A 25,349-nucleotide genomic window follows, 5' to 3' on the forward strand; every position below is an offset into this window, starting at 1 on the left:
ATAGCGCCTTCGGGTGGCTCGAGGAGCCCCTGATTGTTCATTCAGCGCTGGCGTTCCAGCGAGGGACGCTAAGCCGATCACCACTAAGCGGCAGGGGCCGTCCGGGTAAGCTGCCGGCTCCCCTGGGCGTCACCAACTCGGTACCTAGAAATTCCAACAGTATTATTTTTATTTTAATAATCACCTGATATACCGTACAGATAGAGATACCCAGTGAGTACTCCGTGCGCTGTGACGTACTGTACTTGCATGTACTTGCTCCTCACCGTAATGTACTCGCTACGATCCCATAATCCATGTACTTCCCTGTACCGTACACCGAAGTAGGCACGGAGTACGGAGTACGTCGGCCTAGGAAGCACCACCAAAGTAGACCGAGGGATGACATCGTGATCTTCTCCTCCCACTTGCATCCGACCTTTCCACCGGCAGCAAATCGGCATGTCTGCCGTGCTCAGGACTTGTGCGCGACCCGTGTCGGCGGCGGCAGCTCGACGGACGAAGCCGAACGGCACATGCATCCCTCCTCGCCGCTACTCCTCTGCGACGCCTGCGACGGCGACGGCACCTCTACCCCTCGATGGCTACCGCGTCCTCGACATGACCCGCGTCCTCGCCGGTGTAGGTGTGCGGAAAGGCAACTTTGACGTCCGTCCCGTCTGCTGACCAGTGACACGCCAAACACCAGCCATACTGCACGCAGATTCTTGGAGACTTGGGGTCAGTACCTTGCCGTCCGTCCACGTTCCCTTTTACCTACCCTTCCCCCTCCGCTCCCACTTCCACTTCCATGTCCGAATCGAATTCCAGCAACCTCAATTCGGTTACCGGCCACTGGCTGACGTAGGCCACACGCCTTTCTGCAGTGCCGAGGTCATCAAGATCGAGCACCCCGTACGTGGAGATGATACCCGCGCTTGGGGTCCTCCCTACGCCGCCTACAAACCCGAGTCCGGCGTCGAGGGCCCTGGCGAGGCAGCCTACTTTCTCGGGGTATGAACATTCTCGCGGCACGTCGCTCGAAACGCCAAATCCCTCCCCCTCGCCGCCTGCCACGCCCCATCTCACGCATCGTGCTCGTGGCCTAGGCAAACCGCAACAAGAAGTCGGTCGGGCTCTCCTTTCAGCACAAGGGCGGCGTCGACATCCTCCACAAGCTCGTCGCCAAGTGCGACATCCTCGTCGAGAATTACCTTCCCGGCACGCTGAAAAAGTACGGCATGGACTACGACACCCTCCGGCGCATCAACCCGGCCCTCATATACGCCTCCATCACCGGCTACGGCCAGACCGGCCCCTACTCCAACCGAGCCGGGTACGACGTCATGGTCGAGGCCGAGTTCGGTCTCATGCACATCACCGGCTCGCGGGATGGCCCTCCCGTCAAGGTCGGCGTCGCCGTGACGGATCTCACGGCGGGCCTCTACACGAGCAACAGCATCATGGCCGCGTTGCTCGGACGGTCCCGAACGGGCAAGGGCCAGCACATTGACGTCGCGCTGAGCGACTGCCAAACGGCCACGTTGGCCAACATTGCCAGCAGCTGCCTCGTAAGCGGCGAGCGGGACACTGGTCGCTGGGGGACGGCCCATCGTACGAACTTTGCCGCACCGCTCCCCTCTTCCACCCGCGTTCCGCGTCGCTGACTCTCCCCAGCCTCGATCGTGCCCTACCGCTCGTTCAAGACCAAGGATGGCGACATTCTCTTCGGCGGCGGCAACGATCGCCTCTTCGGCGTCCTGTGCGACGGCCTCGGCCGGCCGGCCTGGAAGGACGAGGCCAAGTTCAAGACGAATCCCGACAGGGTGGCCAACCGCGTCGAGCTCGAGGCGGAGATCGAGGCCATCTCGCGGACGAAAAAGACGCAGGAATGGCTCGACATATTCGAGGGGACGGGCATGCCCTACGCTGCCGTCAACGACGTCCGCGACACGCTCGACCACGCCCACACAAAGGCTCGCAACATGGTCATCGAGATGGAGCACGAGGCCTGCGGGCCCATCAAGATGGTAAACACGCCCGTAAAGTTCTCGGAAAGCCAGCCCGCCGTCCGGTCGGCGCCTCCGCTGCTCGGGCAACACACGGTCGAGGTATTGGGCGAGCATCTAGGATTGAGCGAGTCGGAAATCGTTGGCCTCAAGGAACAGGGTATCGTCTCCTAGACGGTAGGGGAGAGCGCGGCGGTGATGGTGTGGCTGGCTGTACGTATGTATGTACATGGTGCAACTGCCTCGGTTTGGAACAATTTTTGACGGTCTTGTCCACCATTTATCTGCCTGCGCATGAATGAATGTGCGTATTCCAAGCAGCGTGGTTGTAACGAACGCGTCAACGCCCATGATGCTTGCGTAACGCAGCGGCCGCCAAGCACTGGCGAGTGTCCAAAATCTGCGTTCTGTCTGTGGATCAGGCACGCCCATATCGACCGCTTTCTAGGTCGTTGGGGGACTCCTGTGGCCGTTGCAGATGACCAGGCACTGTCGTTCGGACCAAATCCACTCTAGTTTGCCCGCGCGAGATAATTGCATGTGCTGGAAGTCTCCGTCCTTGTCCGGTCGGCATGTGCCAACTTCAAGAACATAAGGGTATCCGCCGGGCCGCTTTCCGAATGTGAGAAACCACAAAGGTGCTTCGGTGACGGAAAAGCGGTCTCCTAATCGGTCGAGCCTGGTTTTCCCAACGCTTCCTCGGTGTCCACCGGGGAAGTGAAGGAGTAGGCCGGTCACGGCCGTACCTCCACTCGCGAGACAGGGAGTAATTTCTTCCAGTTGGTGGAGAGAATGTGAAGTGAAGAAATAGTTGTCGATAGACAGGAAGATATTGTTGGATGACGGTTGGGGCTGGTGAAAAAACACGTACTCGTGTTTCGGAGCAGCGGTCGCAAATGCCAGAGATCCGATTCCGTCGTCCGAAGTCTGAAAGTAGATGCGACTCAGCTTCGGACCAGGTCGCTCGATTAAGGCAAATGGACTCTGGTTTGTCCTTCGATAGACTCCGGCGACGAAGACTCGGCCTGTATTCGTCACGAACTGCGTGTACGGTCAGAATCGGAAAGGGGTTCGAGTACGCTCGCCAACCTACCGCGATGCTCTGTTCTCGTGAGTAGGGGGATCTCTGCTGCCATATTTGTGTGATGAGTTCGCCGTGGTCTACTGGCATGTGGAGCCAGGAACCAGGCCGAATGGATTGGTAAAAGGCCGTATCTTCATCAGCTGTATGGCTATGAATATGAACTAGGCCGCAATCCCAAAGAAAGGAGTAGCCCGTCGCCTTTGGATGATTGCATAGGAAAGAGGCCATGCGAGCAGGTGCCCGATGCGAGCTGTCATGGGTGAAGTGATGGAATCGGGGCGTTCTTGGTTCCGGGACGCTCCAGGTGACCACATCACGATCACCACATACTAGGCGCCGAAGCTTGATGCCCTAACAGACAATGAACCAGGAATCCACGGCGTATAGATGCAAAACTTACATCCGTCTCGACATCGACTTTCATTCCCGTGCGATCAAGCGGGATGGTCCGCCACCAAGTCCCAGGTGTTTCGTGTACATAGTCCGACGCAGGAAAGTCGGCAAGCCGTAGATCCGTAATACCAAGGTGATTCTCTGCCACGAGCAGACACTCGGGAGCACGGCCGACATTGAAAGCAAGTGATGGGCGTCCGTCTCCTATAGGAGAGCTGGAGAGCGATGAAAGGTAACTTATGCCCTCGAAATCGGTACGATCATACCACCACACCTTCTCAGCTGTCAGGGTACTGCTCGTGGAGAGGCCGCCAGGGTCAGGCAGGACTGCACGGGCGCCCAGTAACGCGTAATGCTATAAAAGCTGGTCTGCCACGTGAAGCCAGAGATCCGGGCTTAAGTTTCTCGACTTGCGCGGCCCTTTGACCGCGTAGGAAGCAACTAGTTCGGGCCATAAACGAGCTCGCAGCCACAAGCGACGCCGGCGTTCTTCGCCCTCGGTGGCCTTGTGGCGATGCTTTGTTACTCGAAGCAATGCTTGCAGGCAGGTCGGCTCTATCACCTGCTGGCAATACGCATGGCGATCGTGATGAGCTTCTAGGCATTCGATGTCGCTGCAGACAATCTGCACCGGCGGGGACGAACCGGCATGAGGAGCCAATCATTCCTCCAAGTCGTCTGCACACCCGTTAGCTCTCGGAGCATGAAGGATAAGGAAGCACAGACTTATGCTGTCGGCCGGTTCGAGGGCAAATTGGCAGAGCGCACAACGTGGCGAGATGTGAATGTCAAAGGCCATGACGACGGGCAAGGAAAGGACAGCAACGAGGCAATACTACCGTACATGTATTTCGCTTCCGGTTCTAAACACACAAAGGTAACGATTCGAGATTGTGAAAAATGGACGGCAGCGTCCTGCGCTGGGCTCGAGCAGTTCCAGCCAAGGCGGTGACAACCCTGACTAATCTCAGCCCGGCTTCGTAAGCTGGGTCGCCTCCCTATGAGCCCCCTCCTTGAGATGATATGATAACTGGAGCGCGGCAGGTACAGGAAGTGGTCCGTCTCCTCGGATCTTTCCGAAAAATGTTGAAATGAAAAAGGCCCGTTTGTCATTTGCGTCTATGTATTCTTCTTTCGCATAGCTGACCTTGCTTTCTCCAAAGGACGCAGTTCGTTCGACCTTGTTCATGTTGTTCAGCTCAAACGACTAGCAACGGGCCTTTGTACCCCAGGGTTGTCATGCCTTATAGGACAAGTAAGCGTGCCACTTGGAACAGGGCCCTGTTAGCCAGCTTCTTGACTCAATACTGTGCGTCAGGTACTGTTCAAGGCAGCGATACTCGCACTCTGTCGGATTCCGGCGCTCACAGCTCAGGACTCGGACCGGAGCTCGGAACCGCAGAGGCTCACGAAGGAGGAGTCCGGCCGTCCAGCGCTGTGCAGAACGGAGATGGGTGGAGCAGCGAGACGGCATGACTCCGTATTGCAACAGTGGATCGATCGGCTAGGAATCGGATCGATCAGGCTCAAGTGGGGGGCGAGAAAGCCTGCATGATGTTGAAGGCGACGTGTGAATGGCTGATGATTGAATAAAATTTGTTCTGGTACGCATCTGGCGAGCCATGGCATTGTAGGCAGCGTGTAGCCTAGATATAATTGTTGCAGCCGGAGTGAACGAAATGAATTTTGCCGCTGCTGGCACTGGGCCATGGCATGCTCAGACCTCCAATAATCTCCGCGACACCATGACGCACTTCCCATCCCAGAGTGCATTCCTAGTCTCTGCATCGTGGTGGAGGACACCGCAGTCGTGTATCTCGGAGACCGCCATCGAGACCTTTGCTATAATTCCAGATTCCATCCGGCCGGTAATGCCGGTGAGGGTGTGCCCGGCGTAACTTGGAAAGAGAAATGCAGTGCAAAGCCAGTTGTTGACATAGTGCGAGAGCGCCAGGTTGACGGCCCAAAGGCAGACTGGGATGTGGGTGCCTTGTATGCTGCACAGTCCTTCATACAGGTCGTTGTCGTGACGCAAAACCTTCACGTGACCTTCCTTCGCACCCTTGGCCGCCAGCGTGTGGCCAGCCTCGGACAGTTGAACCTTGAAGAGTGACCCTCGTACGTCTTGTGGCATCAAACCACTCCTGCGCTGCCGATCCCCCTCGAGCGGCTTGGTGAACGAAGGCGAAGACCGGCAACTCTTGGCTCGTGGTCTTGGGGCTGACACGCCTGTCAGGCTCGCCGAGGACTCGGAAACGGTTTCGTCATCTTGGCTCAAGTGTTGACGGCTTTTGAGTGCATCGGTGCCTTGCAGGCCGAGGCTGTATGGCAGACGATTGTTGCCGTAGACTCCGGCGAGCAGCTTTTGGACTGCATTTTCAAAGATGATCAATCCCTATCCGCTGCCGATGGGCTTGTTGCATGACGACATCACGTATACTAGCTGATGTGGCGACGGGAATTCATGGGCAGAAAAGAAGCTCCCGTCGGCTGCCATTTTATTCCATATTTTCTTCCTTCTTCGTGGCGAGGTTGTCCCAGGGCATCATTCGTCGAGGGACGATGCGGCTTGGTGGTTTCGTGCTATGCCCCCGGGTCGTGAGCGTTTCGTCGGTGATGTCATTTATATTTATTGCCAGCCTGAGTCGGTGACAGCCCTCAAGATACTCGGAGATTGTATCGTGGTCGTTCAGCTGTGGTCAGCTTTCAACCATCTCGCGTTGGCCGTCGGCCTTTTCGGCAGGCCGTCTGCTTCTTGGATTGCTTCTTTGCATGCTTGGACTACCTTGTTGCATTTTGGGCTTTTTCTTTCGACCATCTTTTCATATTGGTTGGCTGCTTCTTTGCATTCTCGGACTGATTCCCTGCGGCAATAAGCCTGCCTCCTCGCATTCTTGGACTGCTTCTTCCTCTCAGCCGGCTTCTTCTTCTATGCATTTGCAATCTACTTGTTGCATTCTGCGACTGCTTCTTTGCGCTGGATGTCCACTTTGCCTTCTTGGACTATACCTTCGTATTCCTGGACTGCTTTTCTGTATCGGTCACCTGCTTCGTCTCATGCCTGGACATTTTCTCTGCATTGGCGACATGCATCATTTCGTTCACCTTTGACTTTTTGTCATGCAATCGCCATAATCTTAAGGCTTCACACCCGGCCATGATGGACGGCTTAGTTATGCACCGTTGACAAAGCCAAAGCTACCATTGTCGACATCTCGGGGCAGGAGACGTGAGCATCTGAATGATCACGTGATGCCTCATATTTCCCTCACCAGGATCATGACAGGAAAATCACCCGGAACGAAACAACGACCAACGATTACTGACCTGGGAATCGAGTCGTACGCACGATGCTACATGCACTGAACATGGCCAAAGAACTTGACTGGATCCAGTATACTCCCCGCCTATGGTCGGCCGCATGTGCTATCCAACCAGCTAGGCGTTGAGCGTTACCTTTCATCCCATTTGATGGACACGATTCTGCAATATTCGTGAACGCCGACTTCGATGCCACCTACAAGCCATCGCTAGCGTTTCCAGCAGCACCGGCTGGGATCGTGCGCATCCTTCGGATCACTGCGAGATGAATGAGGCTTGTAGCGCGATCGAGCGAGGCGACGACGATTGGAATTCTAGAATGACGGTCATTTTCCCCCTCATCATATGATCTTACCCTTTACTGGCCGCACCCACTCCGTCCTTCGTCACAATCTGCCTTTGTCTCTTCCTTTTCGGCCATACGGTCCTCAGGGAGTTGCTCAAATGCCATTCCGCTCTTCTAGCTCCGCGTCGCGTCGTCTTCAGCCGCGCACTGGCCTTGGACCTCAATTCCGAGCATGTCTTCTGGACAGGTTCCAGTAAGGAACTTGCGCAATAGCCTGCATGCGGTTGAAAAGCCGTTCAACTCTCCATCTCGGGTTTGTTGACGTCGTCTTGAAATCCTTGACTGCAAGCATGAGGAAAGCCTTGAGTGTATAGTTTGCATCGTTGCCACCACAGTGTAGGTTACGATAAGCGACGCCTAACTCGTTGAGAATATAATTCAATTTGCGCCGATCAAACAGTCCCATAATACACTGAGAAAGATGTGCCGTGTCGAAGGTAAAGACAGCATTCGATACAATATCGAAGGTTTCGAGAAAGGTCTTGTCACGTTCGCCACCGTGTAGAATCAGGACATAGTTCCGGTCAGAAACGAGGGAGTCAAAAATTGGCTTCATGTCCGCAAGGGTAATTGCCTTTGATTCTCCGAATATAAAATGTCTGTCGGCTCTATCAACATACCAGCCATGGCCGATGGTGAATTGGTATGACTTGATGGAGACAGGGCTTGAGCTTGAGCCACGACGGCGTGCACCAACCGAACGTTGTAACTCGCGGGTATCAAGTACAGATAGGCCGATGTGATACTGGGGGTCGGCAGTTTTTGTTGGGTCAAAGCCGATATCGGTATCGACATCCATGGATACAAGGAGCATGTCCATCATGCCCGAATGTGCGACAGGGTTGCAGGCCAACATAGTTGAGTGGACCGGAGGTTGTGTTGTCTCTCTCCAATTTGGACCATATCCAAAAAGATGCCGCAGCGTTGACGTTTCTTCCAGGAGTCTGGCCCAATAACGAGAGCCTATGACAAGAGGCATTTTGGTAGTTGGGCCGTGGGAGACGAGATACGGATATGCCGTCGTCGATGAGATTCGGGAACCGGCCGATATTTATCGGTGGAATCATTTTGCAGGTTGTGTAGCGGGTGTAGCGGATACATAATACCCATTGTAGCTCAAGCTCTGCGGTCATACGCAGAGCATGCATTTGTTTTCAGAGTGACGTCTGATCTACATGCCCTCGAGGCACCCGCGACGCTCTGCCGGCCTGCTGCAATGACGGTGGCCTGGACGATTGGAAAGTAACGAGACGGATGTGGAAGGGCGCCCACGTAAGCACTCTTCGAGGTCGTGTTTTTGGCAGCTTCGCAATAGACATGATGGGTTCCACGCGTGTCTTCCTGATGCCTTCATTAGTATTTGCCTACGCATTCTAGGAGAGAAACTGAGGGCGAAAACGAATCCGGCTCTCAGCAATTGGTCAATCCGGCGACGCTGACGCCAAAGCTGTGACAAAATGCAAGTGTCAGTAAACCTAATAGCGAGCTTGTTCGCTTTCAAATTGAGACGAGCAATAGCAAGCGGGAGCAATTCATCCCGAATATTCTACTACCCCTTCGTTCCCACGAACTGCGGTAAGGGATCTACAGTAATTAATACAGTTGTCAAAGCATACAGTACAAGTACTGGACCTACAGTATAGGTATCTACTTGTAGGTTTGCATCCGTAGGCCCCTTTCCATGCGCAGAATGGGCGGAGGTCACGTGACTGCTCGCAAAAGAACATCATTCCATTCCCTTCCGACACTTGCGTAATCCAGAAGCCCTCACCCTCACCCTCCAAGTGCCATCACATGTCGCAGCACAAAACGTCAACCAACACGCGTCTCAGCAGAAGGAGCTTTTGCGTTCGTCTTCGAATTCCCCTGCTCTCATCCATGAGCTAAAAGCTGCTGCGGCTGGCGGGACGCGGCTATCAAAACCCCGAACCGTTTGGACTGCCCGCGCCGTCGTCGTCGCCGTCGCCGTAGAGAGTCACGATGGCCTCTTTACCACCGCTAAGGCTCCCGCCGAGGCCCTTTCCACCGGCCCCTTCCAGAGCAGAGTCTATTTTCCCCTCTCGTATGGAATTGGACAAGCATGTTTTCCCACGCGCGGTCATGACCCCCGATCCTACGCCAGCACCACCGCGATCGTCTTATACGCCTCAATTCTCAAAGTCCAACGCATGGATCCTGCATCGTATAAAGTCTGGACTGTCTTCGGCGCTCCAGAGTGACTCGAGATGTCCTCTTGGCTCGGACAAAGGCCGTTCCCAGCACTATTCTAGGTCGAGAAGCTCCACCGTCGTCATGCCCAAGCCGCGCCAGGCAGGCACCTCGGAGGCTCCAATAGACGTTTCGAAATTTGCCATGCGATTCATTCATTCTCCTCCCTCGAACCTGAAACGGAAGCGTGATTCAGACTCGCCAGAGCCCGACTTCACGCAGAATACCATTCCATTCAAGGCGCCGCCAGTTCGGGCAACGCCGCCGCCGCAGTCACTCCCGGCGTCGCCGGCATCCTCATCCGGTGATGGTTTTCAAGCATGTGTCAAATGTAGCTCCAGTCTGTCGACGCCGTCAAACGTTCTCATCGTCTGTCACGGCTGCTCCAATCAATATCATCAAGAATGCCTGTCGACCACGGCAGCGGCCGGCGATGCCAACCCGCTTTGCCAAGAATGCGAGGATGAAGGCCCAAATACGGTGGCATATCGGAGCACGCAAGGTCGTCGCTCCGTCGTCGAGCGGCTTCGAGAGAACCGTCTCGCCAGCCTCCCGCCCGACGTCGTTCCGGCGAAACCCGAGCTTGTCGGCTTCCTGGCGAGGCAGGCAACTGACGTGGAAGTCGGTAACCCACTGCGCAGTCCATCAGTCCAGCAAACACGCTGACCAGTGTTACCAGCGCACCCAGTACTTCTTGAGCAGGAAGAAGACGGACCTGCTCAACATCTTGTCCCTCTGCGACCAGCTCAAACCCCAGCTGCTCGTCGACGTCCTCGTCTCTGTCACCAAGAAGCATCCAGACCTTCCCATCTTTGACGATCCAGAGTGGAAATCTCTCCTTCCCGGCGCGACGCCGACGACGGCACGACTGCAGAGTTCGACGAACGCCAAGGCCCGCGCACGTCACGGACACGCCGTGCTGGATGCCAAGGCGGCGAGCCGCAAGGTCAAGGGAAGCCGCAAAGTGCTAAAACGCGTCACGGTTCTGCAGAAGTCGGCGGCCACGACGGCTCCTGACAACGAGAGCGATGCCGGTGTCAGCCGCGTGGGCGAGGTAGAAGTCTCGCTGCCGCCGACGTGGCCCAAGCCGGGCGAGGGGCTGTACTCCAAGCTGCCGCCCGAGACTGACGATCGGCGCTTCCTCGAGGATGACGACGACGACGAGGCCTTCAGCCACTTCATGGTGGACAAATTTGGCAACCAGCTCGCCGTACAGGCTTGCGCGTGATGAAGGGGTCGCCCGGCGTGTTTCATGCCAGCTTGTGCATGTTTGCGGCGAGAGTATACCCCTGTTTCGTCGATGATGCGGGCTTTGTGCATTAGATTTATATGTATACATGGCGGATTCGAGAGCCAGACAACGGTGCGGCGCGGCATCTGTCCAGGCTTGAATCTATACACGAAATCGGAAGGTGAATTTCACGACACGCCAAGGAGGGCGGTGTACGAAATAGGCATGCAAGAATGTTGATATGTAGATGAATACGCATGCCACCGACCATGCATCATCTTCCTGTTGCAATGTTCACGAGAGGGGGCGGCGAAAGGAGAGCAGAACTCGGGTCCGACCCAAGGGCTGCGCATACGTTTTGTAATCCGAAAAAACTCGTGCGAGCTGCCGACACGACGACACGGAGCGTCAGGTCGATCCCGTGAACGTTCAGGCGATACAAGGCCGCTGTGGCTATTAGTCTCTTCAGACGGATGCCAAGATGACAGTTTAGGTCGCTGACGAGAGACGTCATGTTCCTTGCCACGATCCAAAGTCCAGTATCGTGATACTTCCTACACCAGATGAAGCATCAAAGCAGCTAAATCTATATATGATGCTCAGCGTAGGTGATGTTTTACAAGGCACCGTCGGCAGCGCGTCAAATACAAGTACTTGTTACAAGTACTTGTAGATTGTACTCGTCATCGACAGCTTAGTGCCAGCGGCACTTGAAAGTGGTGATGAGGCTTCTGAGATGACTGCCATCCAAGCACAGCAGACCCTTGACGGCAATTGTGATTGACGATGCTGCCAACTCTGGTCCTTGCGTCGACATCTATTACTAGATGGCGTGAGTGTGAGCGGCGTGCAAGAGTGTCATTTTCCGCAGCAATGGCCGTGTTCGAGGGAGCGGCAGGGGCAAAGCTGAAGCGCATGCTGATTGCTGTCTGGCGTGCAAGCGAGGGCGTATGATGTGATGAAGACGAGTTTGGGTCACCGTATGGATGGACTTGACTGCTGCCGAGTAACTAGGAGGACGCCTTTCCTGCTGAGTGTTGCTGAGGATGAGCGTAATGGAGAGAGGATCGCGTTTTACACGTGCTGTTCGACGGTCATATTCGCGAAAAGGCATCTCCCCATCATGGGCATCCAAGTCTTTCATTCAATTTCAACATGAATACGAACAAATATTAGCAATACTCACAGCACCTCATCCGAGAATTCTTCCGTTGGCAACCGAGTCCGTCCCCAGCTGGCGAGCTTGCCTGGCTGGCTCGTGCTCGTAGGACCAAGTACAGTGTTGCATTTGTAGACTGCTGATTGGATAATATACAACACAGGTAAGATGAACGACGAGTCCCGAGCGATCATCGTTTGTTGGAGGCTCGCGAGGTCGCCAGCCCTGGGTGATTGCTGGATGACAGGAGTGAGGAGGCTTTTGGAGGGCTTAGATTGGCAGGACGAGTAATACCGCTGCGTCCTACGTGAACGTACTCGTCATTTTTTGTTCACATTTGGAGGCCCCAGTGAGGAAAAAGAAATATTCGCATGTTGGCTGTCGCTCGTCTGCTGAGAGGACGTTGATGTTGCTGTGGAGGAGGCAAGATCCATGCAAGTAGCTGGCAAGGCCCAGAGGCCCAAGAGGGGGAGAGCGAAGCTAGCCACATGACCTGCCGAGCGGAAAGCCCGTCCATCGCTCCGGCCCGACATGATCAACGGTCCAGGAAGGTGCCAACGGCATGCCCAACAACTGCCAGGCCGGGGGGGGGCGTCAGGTGACTCGGACCATGGGTGAGAACGGATCGAGTACTCCGCACTCATATCCAAGTACGTCATCTGCATAGTACATGTACATTTACATCTAAGTACAGTATTCATACACGTACTGTAAGTAAGCATGAGTACTCCGTACATCCACGGAGTGCTTCGTCGGAGTACTGCTACGGGATACTGCTACGGGATACTGCTACGGAATACTGCTACGGAATACGGCTACGGAATACTGCTACGGAATACTGCTACGGAATACTGCTACGGAATACTGCTACGGGATACTGCTACGGGATACTGCTACGGAATACGGCTACGGAATACGGCTACGGAATACTGCTACGGGATACTGCTACGGAATACTGCTACGGAATACGGCTACGGAATACTGCTACGGAATACTGCTACGGAATACTGCTACGGGATACTGCTACGGGATACTGCTACGGAATACGGCTACGGAATACGGCTACGGAATACTGCTACGGAATACTGCTACGGAATACTGCTACGGAATCCTGCTACGGGATACTGCTACGGAATACTGCTACGGAATACTGCTACGGAATCCTACTACCGATCACATGGCAATACTCTATCCAGAACCCTACTGTCGGCCATCTCCGACTCCTCGGGACTCGCTCGTGGTCCATCTTGGTGGCGGTCATCGCCAACAGCCAAGCGCACGCAGGGCTGATATGATCAACATGTACAGTGCTCCGCACACTCTATCCATACGACAGTCGATGCTGGCGAGCATCCTCTCATCTCAAACTACAACATGAGGTTCATACATGAACAGCTCCCAATCCTTGGTTGGCGGGCGCCCAGAGACTTGTTCTCATGCATGAGTACCTTCGTACTTGCTTGCATCTTGAAGGCCATTCTTGCCAAGGCAGTGCCTTGCTGGGAGCCTTGTCGGCCATCCTTGGCCAGCACGCAAGATGGAAGGTGGGTGCCCCCAAGATAAGCAAATTGTTCTAAGTTTGGCAGAAAATACCAGCTGCAGGAGCTTGGTTCACATCATGTGCGGCATGAAGCGACATCACCGTTGCATCATGGCAGACGCGTTGCATCCAGCTGCACCGAGAAATATGCACGACAGGTCCCGAGTTGCATGCGGCCAAGGGCTCAGACTTGCCTTTACAACGTCATTGCGACGGCGGAACGCTCTGTCCGGAACAACGGGTTAGCCGGTGGGAAACGCACGTTGTCTCGTCGGAAGCGTCCCGTTACCGTTGGCTCGGAAGTATCTGAGAATCATCACGGCCCATGGGTGCCTGCGCAAGAGGCGCTTGCCTCGGGCATCACATATGTCGTCGTCGTTGTCATGAAATCACCGTCGTCCCCTTGACTCGACCGCTCTCCATCTTTGCCGTTCGAGCCCCAAACTGGATCTTGGCGCCTCGTCAGCTGCATCGGCATGGTAAGGCAGTCCATCGAAACCTACCGCTCGCTTCTTCTCCCCGGCGACGCCCGTCATTCCCAGTTCCTGCGCCAAAATGCGCAGCACTCTCTTCCCCGCCTCAACCTCCCCGTCGACCCCTGGGTTCTCAAAGTCACACTTCTCCCAGGCCGGCAGCTGGACCGCCCATCGGACAAGCCTCTCGTCGAGGTAGGGAAATCTCACCTCTCGCTTCCAGTGCGCCATGACTCTGTCGTCTCGTCCCAGGTTTCTCCTGCCCAGCCGTCCCACATCCAGCCTGAGCTCGTCCACCAGGCCGGCGTAGCCTTGTCTGGAAAATGCTGTTGCGTGCCTCGTGTAGCCTCCGAAGAGCTCGTCGGCGCCGAGGCCGGAAAGGAGGACTCGAGCCGTCGTGGTGTAGGGCCGTGCCGCCGAGCCCGGCTCATCAAGGATGCGCCCCTGTCCCCTTGCGGCGAAGTAGAGGGCGTAGGCGATTGACAGGTCCATCTCCGTGTTGTGCGGGTGCATCAACTCAATCACCTCGGCCCGGCTGCCGCTCGCGAGAGAGAAGGGGACGTTTACCTATCGCGTTGCATCGTGTCTGTTAGTGTTGCTTCAGGGCCGGCGGCGCAGGAGGACTGAGCACTTGGCCAGCATACGGTTACAAACTGCCATCTTCTGTCGGCGCAGACGGCCCCTAGTTCCGCAAAGGACTTGCGCCCTGTGATTCTGTCGGGACAAAGTTCGAATAGCTCCTCCTGCGACGCGCCCTTGTGCTGAGCAGCAATCCTCGGGTTCTCGAATGCGACATTGATCAAGTCGATCGCCTGGTCAGAGGGTAGCAAATCACTTGTCATACGTGCCAACACGGTGCAGTCGAGTCCTCCGGAGAACAAGACGGCAACTGCGGCGTCGGATGGGGATGAATGGGGTGGTACCGGCACTTGCAGCACGCGGGACGTCAGCGACTCGTTGAGCTGGCGGCGAAGCTGCTGCGCCGAAGACGAATGGCGTGTCAATGCACACTTCTCGGCGGGAATAGAGGTGTCGAATACTGCGATGCTGGACACCTGAGCAGACCGCAGGTGAGCTGGGTGAACGCGCCACATGCCCTGTCCATGGATGGAGTGGTAGATAAAACGGCACGTGGCAGCCTTACCAGCGTTGCATCTTCCGCCCAGTCACGCCTGATGGGGACGAGTTCAGCCGACAGGTGTCCCGTGGCACGGGGCAGCCCAAGTGGCAGCACATAGCATCCATCGGCCTCGACCTCGATCCAACCAGCAGCTGGCGATTCGGCGACACTCGACAAGGAAAACGGAAGTCCGTGCCTGACCAGCAACGAGCGGCGTCCCAGGCGATCTCGTCCGTAATAGAGACGGCCAGCCGGTTTGTCAAGGAAGATGAAGGCAAAGGGCCCTTCGATGGCACGCAAGACTTCAAGCACCTCGCCTTCGCCTCGAGCGGCACTCAGCTCGAGCAGGATCGCTTCGCCGTCGTTGCCCTCGACGGGACGCCCGTGAAGCCTCCAGGCCTCGCCATTCCAGCATAGCACGGAGCCGGTGGCGTCGTCGACGAGTGGTTGTTTCGCAACGTGGTCCCCACGTAGGGAGAGCACCGTCGAGGTCAAGGTCAGGAACAACGGTTTGTTCCCGTAGTCAAGCCGCTCCTCGACCGAGCCATGGTGGTCAGGGCCCCGGTTTCGAAGACGCTTTTCCAGAGTGGGAGAAGCATGACAGTATCCGGACGCAGAAATGGCTGCATAGATGCCGCACATTGTCTGCCGCTGACGAAAGCGCAGCGTCGAGATTCGTCGTTGGAATGCTGGAGAGGGAAGGTTGGAAAATGAAGGTCGGCTCCACTATTCTGAAGTACGCGTCGTTCTTGTTGGCGCAGGCATCATTCAATCACAAGAAAGGGCGAGAGCAGGGAATTGAGACGGACAAGCATGGGCTACAAAGTTCTGAAAGGCTACAAAATTTTTCAGGTTTATGAAGGGTCATAGTACCATACTGGGCAACAATGAACCTTTTAGGAATGCAAATATCCTGGTATGTCCTCACGGGTTAGACTTGCACCTCCTCGCATGCACCACTGCTGGCCAGACAGTTGTGAAATAGTATGAGTTCCCTTCCCATAATAATTCCCTTACAATTTCTGCAGCCAGCAATCGTACTCCCTGGAATGCTCTGATCTTATTATCCAGTGATTAGAGAAGTAGAGCGACGTACCGCTTTGGATCCGTACTTTGTGGTAAAGCAAAAGGGTAGACGTACTTGCAGACAGATCTTTGTCCCAGGCATCTTGCAGCATAACTATGACTCGAGCATGGCAAGCGTTACATGTACATATTTTACCTGACACCTTTCAAGTTAAAACAAGCAACTCATCCGGTATGGTGTAGTGGCTAACATCGCTCGCTCTCATCTTGAAGTACCGAGCAGCCCAGGGTTCGATTCCCTGTACCGGAGGTTTCATTTTGCCGTTCATTACGATGTCTGTCTGGTAGACCCCCACCAGCAAGTCTGTTTCTCCTTTTTTTTTTTCGAGGATTCTCCACAATGAAAAGATATCAAATGATTCACGTCCACTCCACTCAACCAAGTGACTCAATATCCGGTATGGTGTAGTGGCTAACATCGCTCGCTCTCAAATTGAAAGTTCCGAGCAGCCCAGGGTTCGATTCCCTGTACCGGAGTCGTTCCTGAGTTACGGAAACTTTATTTTTGACTTTTTGACCCTGATTTTCCTACTTTGCACACCAACCGCATCTGGGCCGCATCTCAACAAGGTTCACTCACTGTATTTGAATTTTGCATGTTGGCAAGTCTCTCACCACCAAAACTGGTGTACCTGCACAATGGTTTAATACACGTCGCTCGCCCATCTGGTAAGTGCAGTACCGGGCAATTGTGGTGAATCCTTTGGATGGTGTTTATCCCTTCAACAGATTTGATCTATATACTTACATGTATCTTACTACTTCCTTGGCAACTTAGCACGTAAGCAAGTACTCTGCAAATGTACCAGACATAAGAAGTTTTTTGCTAGTTGGTACGATAATTGAACATCATCACTCCGCTATCCTTTGTGATAAAGAGTGTACCAAACCAGGATCAACATGGCCCTTCTGTCAACGGTGACATTAATGCAAACAACAATCCAGTAAGGTATCTGGGCACGTGCTTCCAAAAAACAACCACTAGGCGCATGGGGAGGCACGTACATACATGTAGGGTCGTCCGGAGACCTAATGTCGTTGGAACTATAGGGTAGCTCATCCTCATGTGAGCACCCGTACCTCCTCCTAGCCAACCACCCGTCATACGATCAACACAGATTTACGTGCAGAAAAGGTAATGAATGAAGGGGGTATATCTCGCCACGTCGAGTAGGTTGACCGGAGAAGAGATGAGGCAAGGCATGACATGTTACTGGTACAACACCACACGGCAGATGCAGGCTCAGGGAGGCTCCACAAGAAGGCCTGTCAAACATGAGGAATAAATAGAAAACATTAATATCGTATGAGAGAGGCGATGTCCACCTTCACAAGTCGGTCCAAAACGTCATGCAACTCCAAAACAGGAGCAACCCTGCAGGGTCCGTGAACAAGCCAACCGTCCAAAGGTGGCATGCATCCCCATGCAGCCAAGCAATCTCACAAGCACAAGCATCCTGTCCATGGCGACAGCCAAAATCGACCCGTAAAACCATGCAATACAACGCCAGGACACCAGAGTCCGTATTAAATCCAACCAAAAAAAACTTCTCGTCGCAAAGGTTGTTCGTATCCAATCCAGCATCATCAAACTCCCTACCCTCCCGAGCGCAGACCGTTCCGACAGCAAGGCCACGACGTCGTCATGACGGCGGATGATGCGATGGAAGCAGGCGGACCGGTTCGGGAAGAAACTGCGTCGAAAGTGCAGTTGCCATCGGTATGCAGTGGAGGACAGGCAGCTTGCTTGCCTTCCGAGGCTACGTACGGAACGGAGTTTATCAAATCATCATCCCCGAGCCGAGTGGTGATGCTGCGTGGGCCGTGAAACAACACACGGGAGCGCACTCGACTTTGTATCGCCTAGATGTTTGGCAACGTCTCTTCGTCCCGTCCTCGCGAAGAAAAGAACTAGCAGCCGAAAGAGGCAAAGTCATGAGCGGGGGGGAACTCGAGCGAACGAAACATGTCGTCGGGCTGCGAGCTCTGGGAGTAGCCAAGGTTCATGCTGGGGGGGTCCTGCACCAGCGGAGGGAAGACCATGACCTCGGCGGTCGAGAGCAGGGCAAAATCCGCGCCTTGGGCGGCGAAGGACTCGTCGAAGCCTTCGTCGGCCTCGGCCGCGGCCTCGGGCGAGAAGAGCATGACGCTGCCTTGACCAGCCGGGGAGAAGTGGGGAACCGGCGGCAGGTGGGGTTGGGCGAGGGCGGCGGCCGGCTGAGGGAGATGGGGCATCTGGTAGATGGGCAGGTTCTGGGGCGCCAACTTGTCCAGGAGCTGGCCGATGTTGGGGAAGAGGTGGGCGGGCAGTTGGACTTGAGCGGCGTAGATGTCCTCATCGCCGAGGATGAAGGCGGGGCTGTTCAGGTAGGGAGGATACTGCTCGTAGGAGGCGGGCGAGGCGGGCGAGGGGGTCTCCGGCATGGCATCCAAGGCCTCCACGGCTTGCGGCTGGGAGCCAAAGGTGGCAAGCCAATCGGCGTCGGAGACGTAGGCGGGCATGACGGCGACGGCGACTTCCGTCTCCTGCAGGGGCGTCGACACGCCGCAGGACGGCACCGTCGAGGGCGTCGAAGCATTCTGGAGGGGCGGAGTTTGCTGAACGAGGGGCCCGTCGGACGCGGGCGATTCCTTCTTGCCGTTGGTCTTGGTGCGGACGTAGGTCCAGCCGTGGGCCTTTTCCATGTGCTGCTTGCAGTTGGATTCGCGCTTGGAGGTGTAGCCGCAGGAATACTGGCAGTAGAAGGTGCTCGGGGCCGCCGAGTGGCGGTCGTTGATGTGACGGCCCATCTCCTTCTCCGTGGGCCACCCGAGCCGGTGGTACTTGCAGGCGGCGACGGGGCACTTCCAGGGGCGCGAGTGCGTCTTCTCGTGCTTGGTCAGGTCGCAGGGGCGCTTGAACTCCTTGGCGCAGCCGTGGTGTCGGCACTTCTTGGGCGCCAACTCGTCGGGACTCGCGTTCTTCTTGCGGCGCGCCATGGAACGCCGGACATCCTCCTCATCCACCTGCTGGCGGCTGGCGGAGCGCTTGAGCGGCAACGAGGCACCGACGTCGACGGGCTTCCCGGTGGCCATGGAGATGGCGGTGCCATCCTTCTTCACACGAACGAGCTCGGCGGGGCGGCCGTTCTGGGCGACGCCGCCGTAGAGCTGGATCTCGTCCGACCTGAGGGGCAGGCGGTGATTAGCAGCGGGCGCGGGTCGGGGCACGAGAGGCGGCGGAGGCACATACTGATCGACCATGTCGGCGTCGTCGGCGGCGGGGGCGTTCTTGGCCCTGTAGAGCTGCATGCCGTAGTGGAGAAGCTGGTCCTCCAGGTCGATGAAGTAGCCGTTGGTGTAGGGGCGGTCGTTGCCGCGGACCTGCTCGCGTTCGGTGAAGAGGTGAACGGACGCTTGGACGCAGCGGATGAAGGTGAGGCAGAAGTCAAGGTAAAGGGAGGGCGAGTCCCTCTGCGAGAGCAACACGGGATGAGCGCGCGGGCCGCAAGGGACACGGGTCGAAGGCGGACGACTTACAGGGGCGCGGAACAGGAGAGTCTTTTCGAGATCGCGGATGCAGATGATCTCCTTGTCCCTTATCTGGCGGGGCACGACGACGAGGAGCGGCTTGAAGGGCTTGAAGGCCGGCTCGGCCAGGAGCGGACCGAGGATGCGGTGGTAGATGCGGTAGTAGGCCTTGGACCCGAGGAGCGGCAGGTTCGCCTTGGCGGCATCGGCCGAGGATCCGGTGAGGGTTTGACTCGAAGACGACATGCCAGCCTTGCCGGCGTCGGCCGAGGGGCAGCACTCGTCGTCGGCCGAGGCGATGGAGGTGCCGAGGCCGCTGTCGCAGTCCGCCTTGGCGCTCTCGCCAACGTTCCGGGGCAGGACGAAGCAGCGAGGGGGGGTTGGACGGGGGGCAGGACCGTCGGGGGCGCGGCCGAGGTCGGCGAGGTGGAGGTTGGCGAGGTCGAGGAGGCCTCGGGGAACGGGGGAGCTCACGTCCCGGAGCGAGGCGCTCCCGACCGTGGTGCGGGATTCGAGGGAAAGACGTTCCGTCTTGGCCAGGGTCTCGTCGATGTCGTCGAGGGTCAGGGCAACACGACGGCGGTTGGCATCGACGACGTGGTCGATGTGCGTGGACGAGCGCGGCAGCTGAGGAGGGAGGAAGGTGCTGGCCGTGGCAGCGGACGAGGGGACGGAGGAAGGAGAAGAGTGAAAGGTCGCACCCTTGCGGAGGGCCATGCTGGATTTTCTAGAAAGGCCGTCCTCACACTCTCCCGTGGTGGCCGACCCCCGGCGACGAGGATTTCCAGGAGACATTGCCGGCGGCGGGCTCGACGACGAGCTGCAAAGCTAAAGGCAAATGGCCCGAGGACAGGACGGGCGATCGACCGTCGGTAGGAAGGAAGGCAGGCCGGCAGGCAGGCAGCGGCATGCGTCCACAATGGTGGGCCGTGGGCGATGATGGTGGAAAGACGACGGTGGAAAGACGATGGTGGAGGGCACAGAGGTGGGAGAGAAGCGAAAATGGGATGGGAGGAACGAAGTTTGACGGGAGGTGCAGAGACGGGTGAAGGCCGATGGGGTTCAGTGGGAGGGAGTGCGTGCGAGTGCGAGCACACCAACAGCCACGGAGTACATGGCACGGATACAGGACGGTACGCGTGGATGCGGCAAAGCTGGCAACGGACTCAGGTACCTCCGAGGGGTAGGTGTAAGTACTGTACGTACTGTGCTTGTAGCGCAGCACTTACTGTACTTGAGGCAGACTGCAGGCACTCGTCGTCCTACAAGTACGCCTACTGCACATACGGAGTCGAGGTGCGCTTGCAATGGCGCTTGCAATGCGCAGCAAGTTACTTTACTTTGTACAACCATTACTGGCAAAGTAGGTGTAATACGTGTAACACTTGTAATTACATGTAGATTCGTACTTTGGTGGTGGGAGTGCATGGATTCGCATGGTGCAGGATGCGGTGCGGAGCGGTGCAGAGCAACCCGCGCCAGCGGTCCTTAGCGTGCTGGATGGAAACGCAAGAAAGCGGGCGGGAGGGCATGCTCGAGGCTGCTGCCTGGAGGCTTTCCCCAGGCGGGACTAGCGCTGGGCGGAGGCTGAGGCGTGGCCGCTGCGGAGCGGAGGATGATGATGACGATCCCTGCCAGTGCGAGCAACAGCGAATGCGAGTACAGTGCCACTTGTACAGTAATAAGATCTCGATACGCTTGCCGTACATGTACTCTGTACAATTGCAAGCATTGCAGGCGGGCGAGTCCAATGCCGTCAGCTGGTGTTGCGTAGGAGTCAGTGAACACGTTGTCACAAGTAGTTGCAGGTGCACCGTGTGCAGGTACATGAGGCGCGTGCAGTTATTTATGGGTGTACATGTATACCGTGCGTAGAGTACGGAGGAATAGGGAGTAGTTGCAAGTCAGTACTCCGTACGGAGTACTCCGTACCGAGCAACACATGTATTAATAATTACTGCAAGTACTTACCTATACAGTAATCAATACTTTAGTGCTTGGCTTGGTGGTTGTGCACGTGCCGCCTGCCTGTCCACGTTCGGTTGCAGGAACGGACCACGAACGTACTGTACGGGTTTTACTGCACGGGGCACGGGCATTACAGTACACCTACTTACAGTACACCTACAGTACGGAGCACTGTAATAGAGCAAGTATTACTGTCTAATGGTACACCTGCCTGCTGTACGGAGAGCAGGTACACGCAGGCGTACATGTACAAGCACAAGCAAGTATATGCATGCAAGTGCAAGCATATGCACTCTGTTCTCCCAAGTGGAGGTTGCAGGCAAGTATGGAAGTCTGTACGTGTATTAGGTGAAAGTGTGCTCCGTACGGAGTAAGTGATGTCACATTCAAATTGGCCTAGTGCGTGCACCGCTTGCAAGCGTCCAGGTACTTGGTATGTTGCATGCATGTCATTCACTATATCTGCGCTCCGTAGTCCGTACTGATTGCATGCAGTACGGAGTGCAATGACATGGTGCGTGGAACTCGCCGTGCTGGTACACGTGCTTGCATGTGCTTGCAACTACTTGCAGGTTGACGTACCATAGGTAATGGTGTGCACCCAATCACTTCAGGAAGACCTCATACCGCCATGCTCGGTACATGTTCGGAGTACTTTGCAGGTGCGTGGAAAGCTGCATTTAACCACCCGGCACAATGCTCTGCGGCATGCGCGATTGAACTGTCGGAAAGGGGTGCTCCAGTTGTGCTGCAGCTTATGCCATGGTGGGATAGGAGCGGAGCCTGCACGTTCGATGCTACATACCTAGCAAGTTCAGTATGCAGGGAGGACGGGGCATCAGCTACTCTCGCTCCCCTTCCTCACAAGTTCTTATGTCGTTGCCGTTTGCTTCTGCCTTGAAGAATCATCCGATGCACTCTTGATTCAGGCGCCGGCATCGGCTGCAGCAGTGGGGATCCAGGACACTTGCTACGGAGTAGACTGAGTTCAATGATACACCCCAAGTGCGCAAGTCATTCCCAATGGCGTGTGGCCCAGTAGTAAATACAAGCACTCCGTGGTACGGAGTAATTAATAATACGTGCTTGTACTCCGTATTTGGACCTGTGGCGTTTCGGTGCTGCAGTGTGAGTACTACATGTTGCAGCGCATGTTTCGAACGGCCGCGTGGGCTTCGACGCGCGGAGCCGCAAGTAGTACGTGCTCCGTACGGAGTATTTAAGTAGTAATTACCTAAGCAATGCAAGTACGGAGCATTTTGTACAAGTACTGTACGTACTGTACAGTGCAACTACTCCGTACTGTACTCCGTACTGTAGGGGTACTTATTTCTTCAGGTCCACGCCCACCCACAACCACGACGACCTGGCGTCATTCGTGACCGACCAACACCACGAACCAACAGCCCAACAACCAACAGCGTCAGAGTGGCGCCCCCAACACCAACACACCCTCGGCCCTCGGCCGCCGTTCCCCGTCGCCGTCTGATGCTGGCCAAAAGAAAAGGCGGAAAGATTCCAGCATGCTGATGGCTGACGAGTACGAGTACGTACGTGCATTCATGTGCGTACCTGCTTTGGTGCGGAGTACGGAGCACTTGGAAGTGAGCTCGTCCTTGGTCCATACGCACCGAACAAGCATGTAGCTGTACAGTGCATGCAAGTAGAGCCAAAAGCAGTGCCTGTTGCTGCACGACGGTGTCGAGTCAACACTGGCGCTGGACAGTTTCCACTTGCCACGTGCGAAGCCGACAACCAAACATGTACTGCTACGGAGCAGATAACGAACGCTCAGGTGCTGCTCATGTACCGATACCCCGCCTGGCTGACCGTCCTCGTAGCTGTCCTTGTCCTCGTGGTTGTTCCCGTGATTGTCCTCGTGGTAGCGAGGAATACGTACTTGCTGTATTAGTTCGTGTGGATGACGTGCCACCGTCCGCGCGCCTGCCGCATGGACCTCGGGGCTCAAGTCCCCGCCAGTTGCGTCCTCCCGAGCACAAAACAACTCTGTCCTTTTCATCCTCCCCCCCCCTCCCTCCTCCAAACTGTCGCTTTCGGCCTGTCATAATTGCCATCGAGTCGGAGATGGGCGGGACTGTGACTCAATGCTCGAAGCGCTAGCTACTTGGATGCTGCTAGTGGCCACCACCCAACGGGACGACAACATGTCAAGTCACGCCTCGCCCTACGAACGCGCATGCTCCCGCTCTCGCCCTCCATCTCCTATTACTGGTAATTACTGGACCCGAACCTTGTGTCCTGCTTGTCTTGACCCTCGATGGGGTAGCACGACCGGCCTTGGTGGCCCCACCGTGTGCATCGTATTCTTATTCTCGTACTTACATGTACGTCTCCATAGATCCATCTCTCCGACCGACCGACCGACCGACCGAATGACGTAGTAGCATGGCCGCAACCGCGAAAACAAGCACGATGCATACCGTATGGTACTCGTGTGCATTGGAGTAAGTGCACACTCGCATTTTTTTTTGGGAGGGGGAGAGAGGGGGAGAGAGGGGGGTGGAAGAGGTGGCGGGAGGTGAGAGATTCTCCTACTCCGTCCCTTCCACTCGCCCCTTCTTCGCGACATCTCCACGACTGCGGATGACCGACGAGCCGGCTCGATTGGCTCTGCTACCAACTCCCAAGGTCAGCCCCTTCTGGCCCAAGTTGGCTCCAGAATTGGGGGAGCGTTCACGTAAGGGGGCGACTGTTCCCTGCCGAGTCCTTTGTTGCCTCCGAACCGGATGAGAATCGACAAAGGAATGGCCAGCGAGGGAAGACGGCCCGCCCCCTCCCGTCCCTGTCTTGTTCACCGCAGAATGGCAAATGGCGAGCTGCGCCAGCCATGTCCATGTCCTGTGCCGATGTCGTCACTCATCCTGGGGGATAAAATGGAATCATGACTTGCCCCTCTGCTCTGCCCTCTCGGCTTCCGGCGTCCTCACAGTCGCCCAGTCTCGACCCGCGGCTGCCTTCCTGCAGACGGGTGAAATGTACCTCCTCTTCCTTATAGTATTGATGCTTCTGGGAAACGTTCCATTCATCATCACTTCCTTCATGGAAGCCATCGGCATCATGCTGTCCTGTTTTTCCTCCTGTGCTCCTTGGCTGCGACGGAGTCTAGCCATTGTTCATGAGCCGACAGCGACGGTTCCCAAGGTGGGCGGAACCGCCGCTCTCTCCAGCCTCCCGGACCCGGTGCTGTCGAGGATAAAGCGCATCAAGCCCCTATCCTCGCGCCTGGCGGAGAACCGGCCGCCAGATTTGGACCTCTCCCTGGCATCCAACATGGATGCCATCCAGCCTTGGATGCACGATGCGGAGAGCGAGGAACAGGACGAATCTGTCGACGCCCATCAAGCATTCGACGACTCTGGAGACGAGCTGATGCCCATGTACCGCTTCAGCTGTCCCCTCGTTCGCATCGATTTTGACCCGTTCGCTCCAAGATCGAACCAGAGCGCCCCGGAGCATCCTTTCCGTCTGGATGGCGACGCCGACACCGCAACGCAGGAATTCATGCACTGGCCCGCCGACGCGACCGACAACTCTGGAAACAGCTCTCGGCATCCATCTCCACATGCCCATCCAAAGACTCGACCGTTTGCTGATGGCACCGAGGGACAGGTACACGGTGGAGCGACCCAGCCGTACTTTTGGCCTTGGAGCCGGTGCCTGGAACGGTTGGGAGGGGACGAAGATGAGGCTTGGAGCATTCCCACGTACCATGCGGCATCGGACTTGGCGGGCGCAACGGAGGCAGAATCTCCATGCTCGTGCACGTAATGAAGGATGGAGCGCAAGGTACTTTGGGAATAATCCTCTTTGCCATGAAGTCGTCGATCCGTCAAGATGCACAGTGTGCGACGAATCTGTCTCCGTGGACACAGTCGTCATGGCATCCACCGACTTCGGTACA

General features: G+C 56.2%; 7 protein-coding genes and 2 non-coding genes across 9 annotated transcripts; 5 read left to right on the forward strand and 4 right to left on the reverse strand.

Annotated features, from left to right (window-relative positions):
• Positions 1–441: 441 nt before the first annotated feature.
• Positions 442–2,162, forward strand: DCS_05606 (CoA-transferase family III; the record flags this gene model as incomplete). The annotated part of the gene is made up of 4 exons (XM_040802908.1): positions 442–625; positions 689–993; positions 1,089–1,593; positions 1,657–2,162. The coding sequence occupies 4 exons, from the start codon at positions 442–444 to the stop codon at positions 2,160–2,162; spliced, it is 1,500 nt and encodes a 499-aa protein (XP_040657941.1).
• Positions 2,163–2,432: 270 nt separating this feature from the next.
• On the reverse strand, positions 2,433–4,044 carry DCS_05607 (uncharacterized protein; the record flags this gene model as incomplete). The annotated part of the gene is made up of 4 exons (XM_040802909.1): positions 2,433–3,029; positions 3,082–3,423; positions 3,473–3,792; positions 4,041–4,044. The coding sequence occupies 4 exons, from the start codon at positions 4,042–4,044 to the stop codon at positions 2,433–2,435; spliced, it is 1,263 nt and encodes a 420-aa protein (XP_040657942.1).
• A 3,248-nt stretch (positions 4,045–7,292) lies between these two features.
• DCS_05608 (uncharacterized protein) lies at positions 7,293–8,111 on the reverse strand (the record flags this gene model as incomplete). The annotated part of the gene is made up of 1 exon (XM_040802910.1): positions 7,293–8,111. The coding sequence occupies one exon, from the start codon at positions 8,109–8,111 to the stop codon at positions 7,293–7,295; it is 819 nt and encodes a 272-aa protein (XP_040657943.1).
• Positions 8,112–9,112: 1,001 nt separating this feature from the next.
• On the forward strand, positions 9,113–10,568 carry DCS_05609 (uncharacterized protein; the record flags this gene model as incomplete). Its single annotated transcript, XM_040802911.1, has 2 exons — positions 9,113–9,961; positions 10,020–10,568. The coding sequence occupies 2 exons, from the start codon at positions 9,113–9,115 to the stop codon at positions 10,566–10,568; spliced, it is 1,398 nt and encodes a 465-aa protein (XP_040657944.1).
• A 3,018-nt stretch (positions 10,569–13,586) lies between these two features.
• On the reverse strand, positions 13,587–15,505 carry DCS_05610 (asparagine synthase-like protein; the record flags this gene model as incomplete). The annotated part of the gene is made up of 4 exons (XM_040802912.1): positions 13,587–13,736; positions 13,774–14,310; positions 14,388–14,840; positions 14,888–15,505. 4 exons carry the CDS (start codon positions 15,503–15,505, stop codon positions 13,587–13,589), a joined length of 1,758 nt encoding a protein of 585 aa, XP_040657945.1.
• Positions 15,506–16,117: 612 nt separating this feature from the next.
• On the forward strand, positions 16,118–16,199 carry DCS_t56. Its single transcript has one exon. It is a non-coding gene; the product is annotated as a tRNA-Glu (tRNA).
• Positions 16,200–16,343: 144 nt separating this feature from the next.
• Positions 16,344–16,426, forward strand: DCS_t57. The gene has a single exon. It is a non-coding gene; the product is annotated as a tRNA-Glu (tRNA).
• Positions 16,427–17,860: 1,434 nt separating this feature from the next.
• Positions 17,861–20,176, reverse strand: DCS_05611 (Zinc finger transcription factor ace1; the record flags this gene model as incomplete). Its single annotated transcript, XM_040802913.1, has 1 exon — positions 17,861–20,176. The coding sequence occupies one exon, from the start codon at positions 20,174–20,176 to the stop codon at positions 17,861–17,863; it is 2,316 nt and encodes a 771-aa protein (XP_040657946.1).
• A 4,080-nt stretch (positions 20,177–24,256) lies between these two features.
• Positions 24,257–25,216, forward strand: DCS_05612 (uncharacterized protein; the record flags this gene model as incomplete). Its single annotated transcript, XM_040802914.1, has 1 exon — positions 24,257–25,216. The coding sequence occupies one exon, from the start codon at positions 24,257–24,259 to the stop codon at positions 25,214–25,216; it is 960 nt and encodes a 319-aa protein (XP_040657947.1).
• Positions 25,217–25,349: the final 133 nt, after the last annotated feature.

This window comes from Drechmeria coniospora, chromosome 02, assembly GCF_001625195.1.
Source record: "Drechmeria coniospora strain ARSEF 6962 chromosome 02, whole genome shotgun sequence".
In the NCBI taxonomy this organism is placed as follows: domain Eukaryota; kingdom Fungi; phylum Ascomycota; class Sordariomycetes; order Hypocreales; family Ophiocordycipitaceae; genus Drechmeria; species Drechmeria coniospora.